At 38.2% G+C, this 14798-nt stretch overlaps 1 protein-coding gene across 1 annotated transcript in view; it reads left to right on the forward strand.

Annotated features, from left to right (window-relative positions):
* The window catches only part of LOC142382664 (uncharacterized), a 36575-nt gene that overhangs the window by 14868 nt on the left and 6909 nt on the right, over nt 1-14798 (forward strand). The window contains exons 2-4 of the mRNA XM_075468763.1: nt 9490-9545; nt 9748-9860; nt 10659-10733. Coding sequence (XP_075324878.1) covers nt 9490-9545; nt 9748-9860; nt 10659-10733 — 244 coding nt within the window. The remainder of the gene's footprint in view (nt 1-9489; nt 9546-9747; nt 9861-10658; nt 10734-14798) is intronic.

Genomic DNA, 14798 nt, shown 5'->3' on the forward strand with positions numbered 1-14798 from the left:
TGATCAGGTCCTTAGTTTGGAAGTGATGGAACCATATGATGACAGGTCGTGGCCTCTGTCCTGGAATAGGCTTAGCTGTAAGTCTCCGATGGGCCTAGTTCAGAGAGCGAATTGAGGATCTCTGTGCCAAGACATCAACCAGGGGTTGAAAGAAGAAGGCAGATGGTCAAGGGCCTTCGATAGATACAGGTATGCCAATGATTTGGATATTTTGGCACCTGCTGCATCCCTCCAAGTCAGCTACCTTAGTTTGGTGGAGCATGTTTTCTCCAGTTCCTAGAAACGCTGGTCAATATCATTGGTTTTTTTCTTCCAGAGAACCGATTCATTGCCCATAATCGATAACCGTGTAGTGTAAACTGCCAAGTGTGGTTACATTGAATCAAAAAAATTATTTAAAGTCGTTTTCCAGTCTATGTTCTTCCAGAGGTGAGCTAATCTCTGCCATAGCAATGCTATCATGTGGCGAAGAATCGTCTTTTTCGTTTGTCCTTACACTTTGACATAGCTGAGAAAACTGTTTAGTCAGAACCACTATTTACACCTATTGCACACCAAAAAAAAGTACCAAAAAGGCAAGGTTTCAAGGGTAAATAAACAAGTGGTTGTGGGAGCGAGCTGTGAATACATGACTGCTCTGCTTACCTCATTCCAGAGGTTTGAGAAGTACATTCTTAATGTCTGTAAGTATCAAAAATAAATCGAGTGGTAGAGGTACTATCATCAATCTTGGAGATTCAAGATTTTCACTTGACAGGGATGATGTGAAAAATTGTAATCTTGAAGTATCTTATGACTAAAGCTGCCAGGAAAACTTAGTAGACTACATTATAATTTCAACATTACCAAAAATGTGAAGTATACATCTGTATTTAAGTGCAGTATTTGAGTAAATGTACTTAGTTGTATTCCACCACTCTTCTATCTCAGCACAACAGGTACTTACTAAGTGTTATCTTCAGTAGAAAATGGCAGCAGGTTCGTGTTACACTCTGCTTCATAAACCACAGTACTACAGAATGTATTTGACTTGTTTAAAGAAGTATTCACACATTAAAAGAAGAGTCAGAACAAATTTGAAAGAATTCTATGCTTGGTTCCCTTTTGACCTATACATTTTAAGCGCATTGATGTTACATTGCAGTGTGGAATTCATTTCAGTGTAAGCTACATTTCTGTACTGAATCTTGATTAAGAAACTTACAGTAATTTACTTTAATACTATGAGGTTTTGGCACTGTGGTTCAGTCCTGTATACCACTCAGCAACTCAGCAACTCCCATTAAATGGTTCATGTTAGAGTGCCCACCCTACAGGTCACCTGACTGAATCCTCAGCAGCTAGTTGTGATTAGGAGGACCTAAAACCTAAAAAATGATCTTTGATGGTTCCCCCTCTATTTCTTTGTGTTCTTCTTTTCTTACCAGCTTTTCAAGTGACATTAATGCATTTGTCTTCCCCTTTTCCTAATTCTTTAAACACTCTGAGATCTGGGCCAGCTCTTCGGGAGATATTCAGTAAGTAATGAGAAGTTGTAACATAAACACCATTTTGACATCCGTGCATCATCACTTAAAGAGGGGCCAGAGAGGAAAAAACTGAATCTCTACAGTTTTAAGTGCTGGAGATTGTGGAAGATTAGTTTGACAGTTTATAGTTTCATTGCTCAATAGCGTTTGCAGTATAGATCCTAATAAAACCTTCTCGATTGAAAACATGAATGCCTTCTAACAGCAATTTCATCTTCAACACAGAATGTGCTTTTTTAGTAAGCATGGTGCATTTTCATTCAAGATGTTGACTGTGATGCTGCAGAACATGTGAAGTTTCTACAACTTTGACAAATGTTTTCTCCTTCTCTTTTTTTGCTTTTCTGCTCTTCTGTGGCCTTAACACTCTATCAGTTTCTCATTCGTACACTTTTTTCTTACTCAAATGTCTGATCCCCTACTCATAAAACTCCACATGTCTCTGTCGTCCTGACTTTTGGAAGAATGCGTGGACCATTGGGGTTGCTGCATGTATGAGTAACACAAGCCGGAGGGGGGGATTACTTTTTCAGCAGTCAAGTCTTGCTAGACTTATTTTGCCCATGTTTGGAGAGAGGAAATGAGCGTGTTGTGCTATGGGGACGTCTCTGAGCTCCCCACACCAACACAGACAGAGAGGTAGACTAAGAGACTAGCTAAAAATAGATGTTAGAGGCCAGGTCAGCTTTGAGAGGAGAGTAAAGAATTGGGGAGCTCAGAGGGGAAGGGAAAAAACATATGATGTAAAGTTAAGAGAGAAAAAATAATTTAATGGAGATGTATATATAGAAGTATGATAATTCATAGATAATGAGTGAAAATGGTAATCTGAAATAATCTAGAGCATATATAAAACATTCAGAAGACAGGTTTGGTGGAAGCACTGGGGATATGTGTGCAGTATCAGGGAGGGGAAGAGAAAAGAGAAATAACTAATATGCCGAAGGGCTTAGCTTGAGCGGTGAATCCTGGTGATAGCCCCAAACCTCACTTCTACTTTCTCATAGCTTTTTCTTCATACCTTCATTATCATACTGCAACAGAGTGCATAGCAAAAATCTCTTATCTCTCCTGCAAGGAACAATGGAATGAATAAATGACCTATGAGTTCACACAAGCTTTTTGTCAGAGACATGGAAGAGTAGAGTCAAGGGAGAAAAGTTGACAGTGCAATATTGCTGTAGTTTGTGAAAGAGTTATACTGTGGTGAAGAATTTAAAGTGGGAAAATGGAATTACATGTAGTGTGGGGTCAGACTAATGACTTTAGAGTTGCAATCATGGAGACCTGCCAAAGGAATACATGGAGAAAGAAGAGATGGTTGAGTTAACAATGTTACTAGGTCTGGCGCCAATATTTATTCCTGTAAGATTGTTTTGCTCTTTTTATGTTAGATGGTAAAACACAAATGCATTTCCTAGAACATCACAAGAAAACTGCTTGAAGTAGAGTGAAAGAAAATCTCCCAAGGTCTCTTAAGAAATTACAATACAAGAGAAGTATTTCCTGAGCATTACCACACTGAAACAGTACAGAATGTTGCCTGGTGCAGCAGAATGCCTGCATAAGTGACGGCAAGGCCTTCTGCAGCGCAGCCAACGATCTGCTTCTGTTATGTTAATCTCTATATGGTAGAGTGTAACGTGTTTGGTGGTATTAAAAAGGGTTTGGGTAGTTCAAAACAAACTTTCCTTTTGTTACTGACTCAGGAATCCAGTACTCTGTATGTGCATGTGTCTTTGTGTGGGTGCATTTCTGTTTTTATAAACTGCACGGATGCCTTTGAATGCTTTTTTATTCATGACTGCGTCAGTTGGGCTGATTGTGGGAATGACGCAGAGATCCTATCTGTCACGTGTTTTACTTTAAAAAGATGATGTTTCAGATTATGATATAGTTGCCTTTTCTTTTTCACACCCCTCAGTACCCTAATAGTGGCCTCTTTCTTTTCTTCTATTCTCTTCTCTTCTCTTCGCTCTGAAGTCATAGCTGGCAGGGTTTGGAGGTGGGCTGGAGCAGAGACATAAGAGTCTGTTTTTCCCATCTGTTGCAGTCTGTGTAGGGAGGTCTATCTACTCTTTTAGTTAGGGGAAACTTTTACAACTTCTGAAGCTGCTTATGCAACTACAGCATGTATAGTAACAAAAGAAAGTTGTGCATTCAACAAAGTTGACTTTGGTTTATTGCACACTATAGGTCAACTAATAGGGCCAAAACTGCTGTGGTCTCAGACAGTTTTACAGGATAGGAGCAGTGTGAAACTGCAAATATCAGCCGTGGTAGAATAAATTAAAAGGAAAGAAAAGACAAAAAAAAGATCAAGGATCTTGATGGATCAAAAGTGATGCAGCTCTACATGTTGTACCAACAGCCTCTAAAGATAACAATGACTAACACACGACAATATGTGCCTGAAACTTTACTTTTTGTTTTGCAAACTGTATTTCTATTATCCCTGCATCACACTGCTGCGCATGCTACATATCCAGATAATCATTCAGTAGTTTACCACAGGTTAGGACATAAGCTTTAAAATGGCAGCTTCAGAAAAATGCAATACACACAAATGTGAGTAATTGTTTGCCTTTTTTGCAGATAATAATAATAAGACAAGGAAATTTACGATCCAAGTATTTACAACCCCATGTCACTGACCCAAGATAGAATGAACATGTTTTTAAGATTACCTGTAAACATAATGTTCTGCATTATGGCTTTATGTGGAGAAGAATTATCCGATGATTAAAAAAGTTGAAATATGGAAGAAGAAAAAGACTAAAGAGCACTTAAAAAATGTGGAAACACCATTGCAGCAAAAATAAGCAGGTATAGAATAAACCGTGGTTAAAATAAGCAGAGCTGCAGTGTCAGCCTGTATGACATCATTGACAGTGTGTTACCTGCACATCCAGTTTAAAAAGCCAGGCGCAAACTACGCATTGAACTTTGGTGAAGAAGAAAGTAGAAATGTGTGAAATGAAAACGTTTTGGCCAACTGTTAAAAAGTTTGTTATGCTGAGACGGGGTCCAGTGGAAACCTCACCAACGGCTTCATTTGTAATTATTGTGTAAAGACAAATTGCGGCCTTAAAGGGCACCTGGACCTTATTTCGGTCATAAAATACGTTCATCTACTTACCAATAACAGTTTGGTGAAAGTCGGCGTCCTTCGGAAGATTTTTAGATCACTCGAAATCGGCGTATATCCATATAACGGGAGAGAACAGTGCATTGACAATACAGCCTCTAAATAAGGCATTATCTGTCTTTATTTCACCAATACTTTAAGACCAGTGAATGCATGAATGCGTACTGTTGCACTGTTTGTTCAGAGCTGCCGTGTGGTTGTTATTGGGGGCTATCGGAGGGCTTATAGAGGGCTTTCTACACACGCGTCTACTGGGATGACGTCGTCGACACGCACCGCTGCAGCACAGCTTATTTACTCCGTGCTCTTTGACGGTCGGCTATCTCCACATGGAGTTAGCTACTGCTAGTTTTGTGCAACATGGCAGGATATTTGTCAGATTTTGACGATGTGGACGACGACTTTGAGTACGATGGACGTCCTTACCGGAGTGAATGAGCTGTGCTGCCTGTCTTAAAGTATTGATGAAATAAAGACAGACAATGCCTTATTTAGAGGCTGTATTGTCTATTGGCTGTTCTGTCCTGTTATATGGATATACGCGGATCTCGAGTAAATATCTAAATCTAAATATCGTCCGAATGACGCCGACTTTCACCAAACTGTTATCGGTGAGTATATTCATTTATTTTATGCCAGAAATAAGGTCCAGGTTTAAAAAAAACAAAAAACTCCCCTTTAAGGAGCTGAAGCTACTAATAAACAGTAATAAACAGAATTCTGACTGTCGAACTTAAATGAGAGCTAGGCACATATAATTTATTGTTTCGTATCACATGTTACAGATCAGCTTTATGATAAACATTTGTGCTTGTATTTGGGATGTAAGGTTGAAGCCAACTGAAATGACAAATTTGTCATCGCATTTCACTGGTGCTGTTTCATCATCATGCTTTCTTCGCCCTGAATGCTGAGGAGAGGCGGAGAGGGCTGAATGACACATGTGGTCAGATTTAAAGGTTGAATCTGTTGAAATAAAAGCCGTGGCAGGTGGGATGATTCAGGACTGTTTGGCTACGCTATCTTTTCCCTGATATTAAGTGGCAATAAACTGAATACTTTTCACTTCAGCCACGTGGACTAATTCAATCTGCATACATTCAACAACTAAATAAAGTCCTGATAGCCTTTCAATTATATATTCTAAAAATGGGAATTTGCATATATTTCTTTTGCATCATCAGCAAGTCATTATACACCTTGTCCTCATTATTAGTTCAAATCATGATTCATTTAACAAAACCTATTTAAGTAAATTGCTTCATCTTCCAAGCTCCCCTGATAAAGGAGTTGGGAATTCCACTGATTGCTTTACACTGAGTAAAGCAATCACAATGATTGCTGTAAACATGAAAATAATGTGGTAACACTTGCGCCTAATACTGCATGATAGATACAGTGGTGCTCACTGAGTTGTTCAACAAGTATTCAGGGACCATAAAGATTTCCAGATTTCTAAAGTAGCTCATAAGCTTTTCAATTTCTGTGTCAGGTACATTTCATTTCTTTGTCTTCCTCTCGCTGCAAAGTGCATCCAATCAGCAGCCTTTTTTGCACTGACCATTTATAGATAAATGTGGGTGTGTGGAGTGCCGGATATAAGGATGCTATACACAGAATTTCAGATGGCCTGGGGTTTTGAAAGTTAACTCTTACCTGACGATGTGCTTGAGAGCAGTTTTATAAATCTAATACATTTTTTTTAGAACTGACCATTTTCAGCTGGTGTGTGCACATGGCTTTTTAGCTGGCATTTTACTCACCATTTTTTGTAAATAAGGCCTCTGGACTACCACAGTGAATGCATAGTCCTGATAGTAAAGCACAGGGTGAGAATGTGAGGAAATGCTGCTAAGGGAGAGCAGAAAACCGGTGAGATTGGTAACAGTTATAGATGACAGCATTAATTCCTGTGACTGTATCAAAATACAGGCTGAGAAGGTCACTTCTGCTCTGCAGACACTTGATAGAGGAAGAATAATCCAGGCTAACAGTCAAAAGCACACTTCCACAATCAAACAAAAGCTTTTGAGGAAGAAATGTGAAAACTACGACCTGGCCAAGGATGACATCTGACTGAATCAAACAGAAACCCCCTAAACAAAGAGCAGCTGAGATAGTATTGTCTCTGGATGATAAAGAAACAGAAAACTGTACAGCTTTGAGGTGATATAGTTTTGAATCTTTATATATTTAGCTGATAATGAGCAGGCCTTTGCTACTTAATGTGCCAGCTATCATGTAGAGAGCACTTCAAATCTGTTCTCAAGTAGATTAGTGGACTGTTGAGATATTAACACGCTACACGTAAAGCTACTCATTTTATGAGAGATATGTCTTAATTTAGATAGCACACAAATGATTAAGTAAGCAATCTGAATTACTAGAATTATAGAAATATGGATTGATAGATATTCATTGACAAACATTCTTACTGCACTTGATTTTGCAAAACCCCTTGGCCTTGACAGAGTCCAAGGCAGAGATTAAGTAAAGTCCTGAGTAGAAAAATGTCTGAAAAAAGGATCTTTGCAAAAGTCCTCCGAGCAGAACAGAGGGTCCCACAGTACGGTGTGTCCTCATGTGCGAGCCTGTTCCCTGTGGGTGGAGAATTTGCACATGCAGTTAGGACGGTGACCTTTGCTTGTGAATTGTAGCCTTTAGGAATGTTTGAGGACCAATTGTCAAGTAGTATGGTGTCTCAACCTTGGATGTTGGTTGCAGTTGGTGAAACATAGCATAATGCATTTTCTCAAGTTTTAACTTGAAATTTGAAGTACTTCTTTGAATCTTTTCCCTCCTCCCTCCTATATCTCAGAGAAAAATATACTCTTTACGTCACTGAATTTATCTGTCAGCCTTTAAATTTTTACAAACAAAACATAATAATTTATTTCAGCTCTATAAGGTGAAGCTTAAGCAATTAGTCAATTAAAGAGTCAGTTCATAGAAAATTGGTAATTATTTTGAATATTGTTTAGCATCCTCATAAAAGTGTTTCTGACGTTATTTAGAATTTTTTAGCCTCACAAGGGACCTTTTTTTTGCACAGATATCTTTATTATTTTAAGTATATTTTTAGGATAAAATTCCCATATTTTTACAAAAGTCACATTTCCAATACATATCTTACACTTCTAATCAAATACTTTTACAGATAATGGTACTGTTACTCTAATTAGGTATTTGAAGGCCCTGGAGAGAATGTCATATTAACACAGTTACTGTGGTTAGACTATTCCAGGACTACACATGTGAATAATCTAAGTAATGCAAAACTTGCACACTTTAATGCTGGAAAGCTAAGGGAGAATGTTTCCACAAAATCTTTTTCAAAAAAAGGGTTTTTAAGATGTTTTTCTTTTTTTTTTTTTTCTTATGTCGTTTCTGGTTGCATGATAGACACCGTAAACACTTGTCAGCCTTATCAACACAATAAAAAAGTGAAAGAGTTGTGCTTGCCAGCCGCCTCACACACTGGACCAGCGTTCAGCCTGCTGAATAGTGTACACAATGTGGTTATTGTGTCCCCAGCACACTCACATACTGCCTGACTTTTTGTGTGCTTTGTTCTTTGGGGAGAAAGAACAAAGACAGGCTTGTTGTATCAGGAAAAAAATAACAGAGTAATTCAGAGATGCTTACTGAGCTAGCTAGCCTGTCGTCAGCCTGTATGCTGTTGTTTTCTATACTTTATGTATGATCAACCAAAATATTTCAAACAGAGACTTCTTCTCTCTTTACTCTTCGTACACATCCACTCCCAAACATGGATCATTCACCTTTAGCCTATTGTAATAACTGCTCATGGCCTCTTGCTACCCAGCTCCAGATGTTATTGACACAGTCCTACAGAGAAAGATTTACACCTACCCACCTTCAGACACAGACACATGCACATACTTGCACTAACACACAGACATACGACCAAAGCTGAATAAGGATTTTCACAATTCACCTCTCTGCAGGCCACCTTGTAAAGTCACTTTTTACATTTTAAGTGTTGCAGTTCAGACACACATATCAATTGGGATGAGATCAGAAGCACAGCAGTGGTGCAGATATAATTTTGAATCCTGAACCATTGATTTATACCAAATCAAGATTGTTTGCACTTTATTTTGCTCGTCTTTCTTCATCCCACTTTACTGTCACGAAAATTGTGCAACGCAAAAAAATCCAATCCAGTTGCTCTTAATTGAGCAACACAGTTGTAGCTTTGTGTTCTCATGAAAACACATCATGATTTGTTGAGTTGCCTCAGCGACAGTCGACAGACTTAAGGGTGTGGTAGGACAGGTTTTCACCTGCAAAATTTAAAAAAATCTAATAGCTGTAAGCAGCACTTGTTGCATTTGTTTCACATTCAGTAGCTATCAGTGTGTGAGGCAAACAGTGTGAAAGCTGGTTATTGTGTTGCAGTGCACCTTCCTGTTTTAGTTTAGATACAACATGAGGCACTAGAAAACAAGAGCAGGAAGGGAGATCATTGTAATGATACTTCACACTGCAGTACAGGAAGCTTGTTATGTTTTAGCCAGAGTACCAGTACATGCAGTAGAACATCTGCTTATGCTTATGTATATCAGTTCATGTTCCGGGCACACAATGAAAGGCTGAACACACGAAATATTCAGCTAAGTATGCTCAAGTTTAAATAGAAAAAATTTGGAAGTGCTTTCACTTGGGCATCCAAGTTGCTTATTCCAGAATAATCCACTCAATCAAGTCAAATCATTATTAGAAATGTGTCTGTTATGTGTCTGTCCCACATTCTCTGTCGCTAACCTATGTGTACCTGTTTGTTCACAGGGCATTATTTACATATGAGGGGGTCTCCAATAAGCTGAAACTGGCTGATTCTGGAGGTAAAGTTGACTGTCATGCTTGTCAGAAAAGAACCTTTTGAATACCCAAGTTCACAAAAATATACATTTTGTTTGCTTCCCCATCGGCTTGTCCTTTTGTGTTAAGAGAACATACTGTATTTCAATATTCTAACAGTTTGCTATAAAACAAATGCAGCCTTATTGCTTATCAGTCTTCTCCAAATTCCAACTTTTTCAACAGCGGGTGGTGTGGCAGAGCTGGCAGGGAAGTTTCACTCCTCAAAGCCTCAATATGGACTGTGTAAAGTGGCAAGTGCAGAGGCAGGAGCCCCTCGGATTGCTATGATCACCTGGGTGAGTGGCAGACAGACTCATGGAGCTCAGTATTACCTAGTGTATCATAAAACGTACTTCAGCTCAAATGAACGAAACACACATGCATACTTTGCATAGTGTAGTGTTGTGTAGGAGCACTGCAGGAACACACTAAACCACCCACTCACAGACTATCATTTCTTTCGATTCAGTTGCTTGAAAATGTGTCTTAAATCTTGTATGTGATCTGTACACAGAGTTAAAATCTCTGGAGAAAACACTAGACGTCTTGGCAAACTCTATGTTCCAGTTAAAGCAGAATTTGAAGTTGCTCCCAGTTCCTCAGAGAAGCAACCCAAAACCATAAAACGCCCATCATCATGCTTCATAGTTAGTATGAAAATGTGTAGAGCTTATCCAAAAAAAGTGTAGACATATTTGCTTTGTCAAATATTATGTGTTACGTATGTGATCACTGACAAAGTGTAGTTTTGCTCTAATGGCCTCTTTGTACAGCAAAGTATTTATCCTGGTCTAAAGGACAATAAAGTTGTGGAATCTTTCTGATTGTACAAATATGCATTTTAACATCACCAAACGCAGGAGTCCCGTCATTGGAAGATAAAGAGTTGGATATTCTTTTTAAATCTTTTGCCATGTTCATAGACAACCATAACCACACGCTCAAGAGAACAAAGGACCCTACATGTTAGCCTCACATCATTACATGACAACTTTTTGAATCCCATTGTCCCTCAGCCTGTTTCCTCTGGTCTTTTTTTAGTCCGCTCAGAGTTATGATATGAATGTAAGTGTATCCATCCTGTTTGTCTGCAGGTCGGCCAAAACGTGGATGACTACCGAAAGACAGAATGCGCTAGCCACCTTTCAGCTATCAAAAATTTCTTCAAGGTATAGTGTATCCAAATGTGATTGATAACTCATCATTTACTTCCATATTTGAAAAATGGCACATTTTATTTACTTTTCACTCTTTCTCTTTGTTTGGCTGTGATGCTGAACCTTCATGATAATGTGAGTCTTTTGCATTGTGGTGGGTCACATGCAAAAGTGAAATATTTTAAACATTGTTTTCTTGCTGCATCTTGTCTTCACAAATTCCTTCTACTTATAAATGTCCTGTCGTATTTAGTTTTCTCTGTGACTCCACACTTTGTTCTCCAAACTCTATATTTACACCCAGTAGTTTATTTAGTATTGTTTTCTGAGTTTCCTGTTTTCAGGCCCCTTTCCTCCGTCTATTGGTGCGCTGGTCCTGTCTGTGCTTGGTCTGTCTGCCTCCACCAGGCAGAGACTGATAAGTTTGGAACTAAAAGCTCAGTTTTTTGTTTGCAACCCAGAGCCACCTGACAAACTCATGTGGCGCCTTCTTTATAAAAGCTAATACGGAACTCTGTTCTTCATCTTGTTAGCTGGTAGTTTTCAATTTGCCATCTGTTCTCCTAAAACTGTGTTTATTTAGTAATTCAGTCCAAGTAGGAACCTTTAGACTGTCCCCTAGGTTTACTAGTTTCCATGTAAAAGCATCACCCCATCAACAGTAGAGGCATCTGTGGAATGTTTCTTGTTTTTTTGCCTCTACTTTTTTTTTTTTTTTACTGCAATAGTCTGGGATTTTGCAAGCCTCTGTCTGAAAACCCACTAACCTCCCTGTGAGGCAGTGCATGGGAGAACTTATGGGGCTCTTTAAATTTTCAGGTGGGATATCATGACTTTAGAGAAATGATTAGATGGTGGACCTGGAAGAGATTGGAGGAAAAACTCCCCCTCTTCTTTGAACTTTGGGAGAAATGTGACCTCTAACCTTAGCAAATACACAAGTATGTAACAGCTGGACCTGTGTCACAACAACGTCAATAAACTGTGGTCACCGCTGTAAATTATAACTTGCCTCGCCATAAAGACTATGGAACAGGGCATAGGAACAACATATTGTTGTTACTTCAGTCATTATCTGCGCTTAAACTGTAAAAATGTTTAATTTTCCGTTACTCAGCTCAGTCAAAGATGATTCAAAGCTTTTACAACAAACATCACAGCCATGCACATGGATTCCATTTGCAGAAATGTTCCGACCTAAAGACTGTGGAGCTGATGCATAGCAGAAGAATCCTGTCCTGTTTTTTTTTTTTGTTTTTTTTTCCTGCCATTTTTCGAAGCAAACATCAAGGATGCTTGCATCAAACTTGTGTTTTGCAGTTATCTGGGATGGGAACTGGGAATTTGAGTCTTTGCACCACTTTTGTTTTTTTTTTGTTTCAATTAGTCCTCAATAGCGTAATATCATAGATATGACGCAGGGTAAAGAATTTTATATGAATTCCAACTGATACCTGATATAGTATTTCAGAGATAAATATTAAATCAATCAAAATTCATCCCACACTCCATACATTGATTATGTGCCTTTAGTAGAGACATCGCTATGTTCATGTAATTAAAACTCAAATAGTAGATTAGCCTATCAGCAGAAAATACATTACCTCATTTTTGGGCTTAATAGATCATGTAAAAAAATGTATATTCTTTATGTATATTATATACTATATTAATTGAATATATATACTACATATATACAGTATATATATATATAAAATAGCAGCTCCTCATTCCAAGCAGACATTAAGCCAATGTATTTCACTGTGATTTATAAGTAAAAGAAGAGGATGCTGGATAGAGACAATAAATGTAAAAAAAAAATCAATCAATTTAGATGCTTTAAGATCTGTGTCTTTGGCAAATGATTTCTTTTTGTGTGAAGTTTGGGTTTTGTAGACCTTTTACATATACAAAAGCCAATTAGCACACTAAATTGAAGGAGAAAACCCCGGAAGCATATGCGTTCTTTAATGAACTTTTGTGGTGAGACAGAGAGAGAGAGAGAGAGAGAGAGAGAGAGAGAGAGAGAGAGAGAGAGAGAGAGAGAGAGAGAGAGAGAGAGAGAGAGAGAGAGAGAGAGAGAGAGAGAGAGAGAGAGAGAGAGAGAGAGAGAGAGAGAGACTCATTGATGTTATTATCTGGTATGTGGTTTGATTAGAATTTATTACGTTGTTTTTATCTTTGTTGCCACTTTTTGTTTGTTTCCTGCCTTCTTTCTTTTCACTTTCGGTGTTTTTATGGATAGCTATGCTGCATGTCTCAGCTGGCCGTAGCAGAGTTATCTCATGACGAGTCCACAGCGGCTGATTCGGGTGTGTTTTAAACCGAATTTTACAGTTGCATTAAGTTATGAAAACTAAATATGAATACTGAGTAGATGTTCTTGATTGTTATTCATACCCACCAAGATAAGTGGGCTCAGGGAGGCTTTGTGCTTGTGTATGTGTGTGACAGATATGCAAATCTGGATCAGAGAAAATGGGATGTAAACTTGATCTTGTTAATGCAAAGACCTAAAATCTTTTTGGACTTAGAATTTAGCTGATTATATCCTCAAACAGCCTGAGGTGGAGCAGGAGATTTGGGTTATAAATAAGACGTGAAGCAACATGTTCAGGTCAAGGCACCAAACCCCTAAGGCACTGTCGCTCATTCATCTGTCTTCATGATCTGAGACACACTTGAAAACTCATGCTTTAGTCAAATTTTGTGTCATTACTTTTATCTTACTCATGTTGTTTTTGCTGTAATGAGCTCTCAGTACAGCTCTAAATGTCATAACTGTTTAGTGTAACATGGTAACGTTTCTATCAATCTATTATTTATTATCGTTTCTATCAATCTATTATTTATTATCGTTTCTATCAATCTATTATTTATTATTGTTATTTATTTTTTTTTTAAATGAGAAGAAAACAAAGCAACAATGTAGAGGTGAATCGATATTATGCAGTTTATCATTCTAGCCGTGACATTCATCATAAGTAACCCACATGCTATCTGGGACAACTTTTAACTGGGTAAACTTGAGTTTCCCGACATCCACTTATACTGCTTCCTGCCCCGAACATCTCCTGAGTAGAAGATAGACTGTGAAGTAGTTTGGCTCCAGAGCAGAGAGACAGTTTGTGTGGAGTTGAGCCCAATTAGAGCTTAGATCTTGTCACATCACCTTGGGCTTCTCCTCCTCTCAGACAGGTTATATTCTCATACCAGGAGTTAGTTTTCATTGCCACAGGTCATCAATGCCACAAACCCTTAAAAGATTATTTCACATGCATCATCCCACTTTATCTGATTTTGAAATCCCCCCATGGAAATATCCACAGCATGCATGGCACACTCCTCTAAGTAGAGCAGTTTACAAAGAAATACCAGGACCCTAATGTAGAAAGATTTGAGGGCTGAGCTGGTAGACATTGATTTATTCTATTCACTGATTTTAATCTGAAAATCTGAGTAAAATCCAGCTTTTTTATTGTTGTGTAAGCAATCTACAACTTGAGGCCAGCAACATACTCAGAAATAGTTGGGAGCGAGGGACGTTTACCATTGCGCTTCATCACCTTTTAATTTTATTTACATGTTTTAATGTTTTGGGAGCTGAGCGAACACACTCTCTATCTATGAAATCATGCTGTTGTAAGGTGTGCAAAATGTCATCTGGAACTCCCAGGAAAAGATGTTGCCTTGATGCTAGAATTCAAATATATGCCTTCCTTGAATCTTTTCACAAGATTCTATAAAAGTTCTTTTCAATTTTGCATTTAGAAATATTTTTTGAGCTAATTTATCATTCTCTGGAGTACGGCACAAAGTATTGAGCCCGGACCCATTCTTAGTCTTTATATATATATATATATATATATATATTTTATACCAAATCTTGACACCTCACAGCTGTCACAATGTAATTGTAGAATCTTCCAGAACATTGTCACTTTCATTTTCTAGAAACTTGCCTTCTTTTCTTTTCCTCTCTCCCAATTTTTTTTTCTTCTTTAATGCTCATTTTTGCCGCATAAGACAAAAAGGGTTTGCATTTAATTGCCTTTGAAGCCATGTTGTGTTATGAAA

The sequence above is a fragment of the Odontesthes bonariensis genome, chromosome 6 (genome assembly GCF_027942865.1).
Source record: "Odontesthes bonariensis isolate fOdoBon6 chromosome 6, fOdoBon6.hap1, whole genome shotgun sequence".
NCBI lineage: Eukaryota > Metazoa > Chordata > Actinopteri > Atheriniformes > Atherinopsidae > Odontesthes > Odontesthes bonariensis.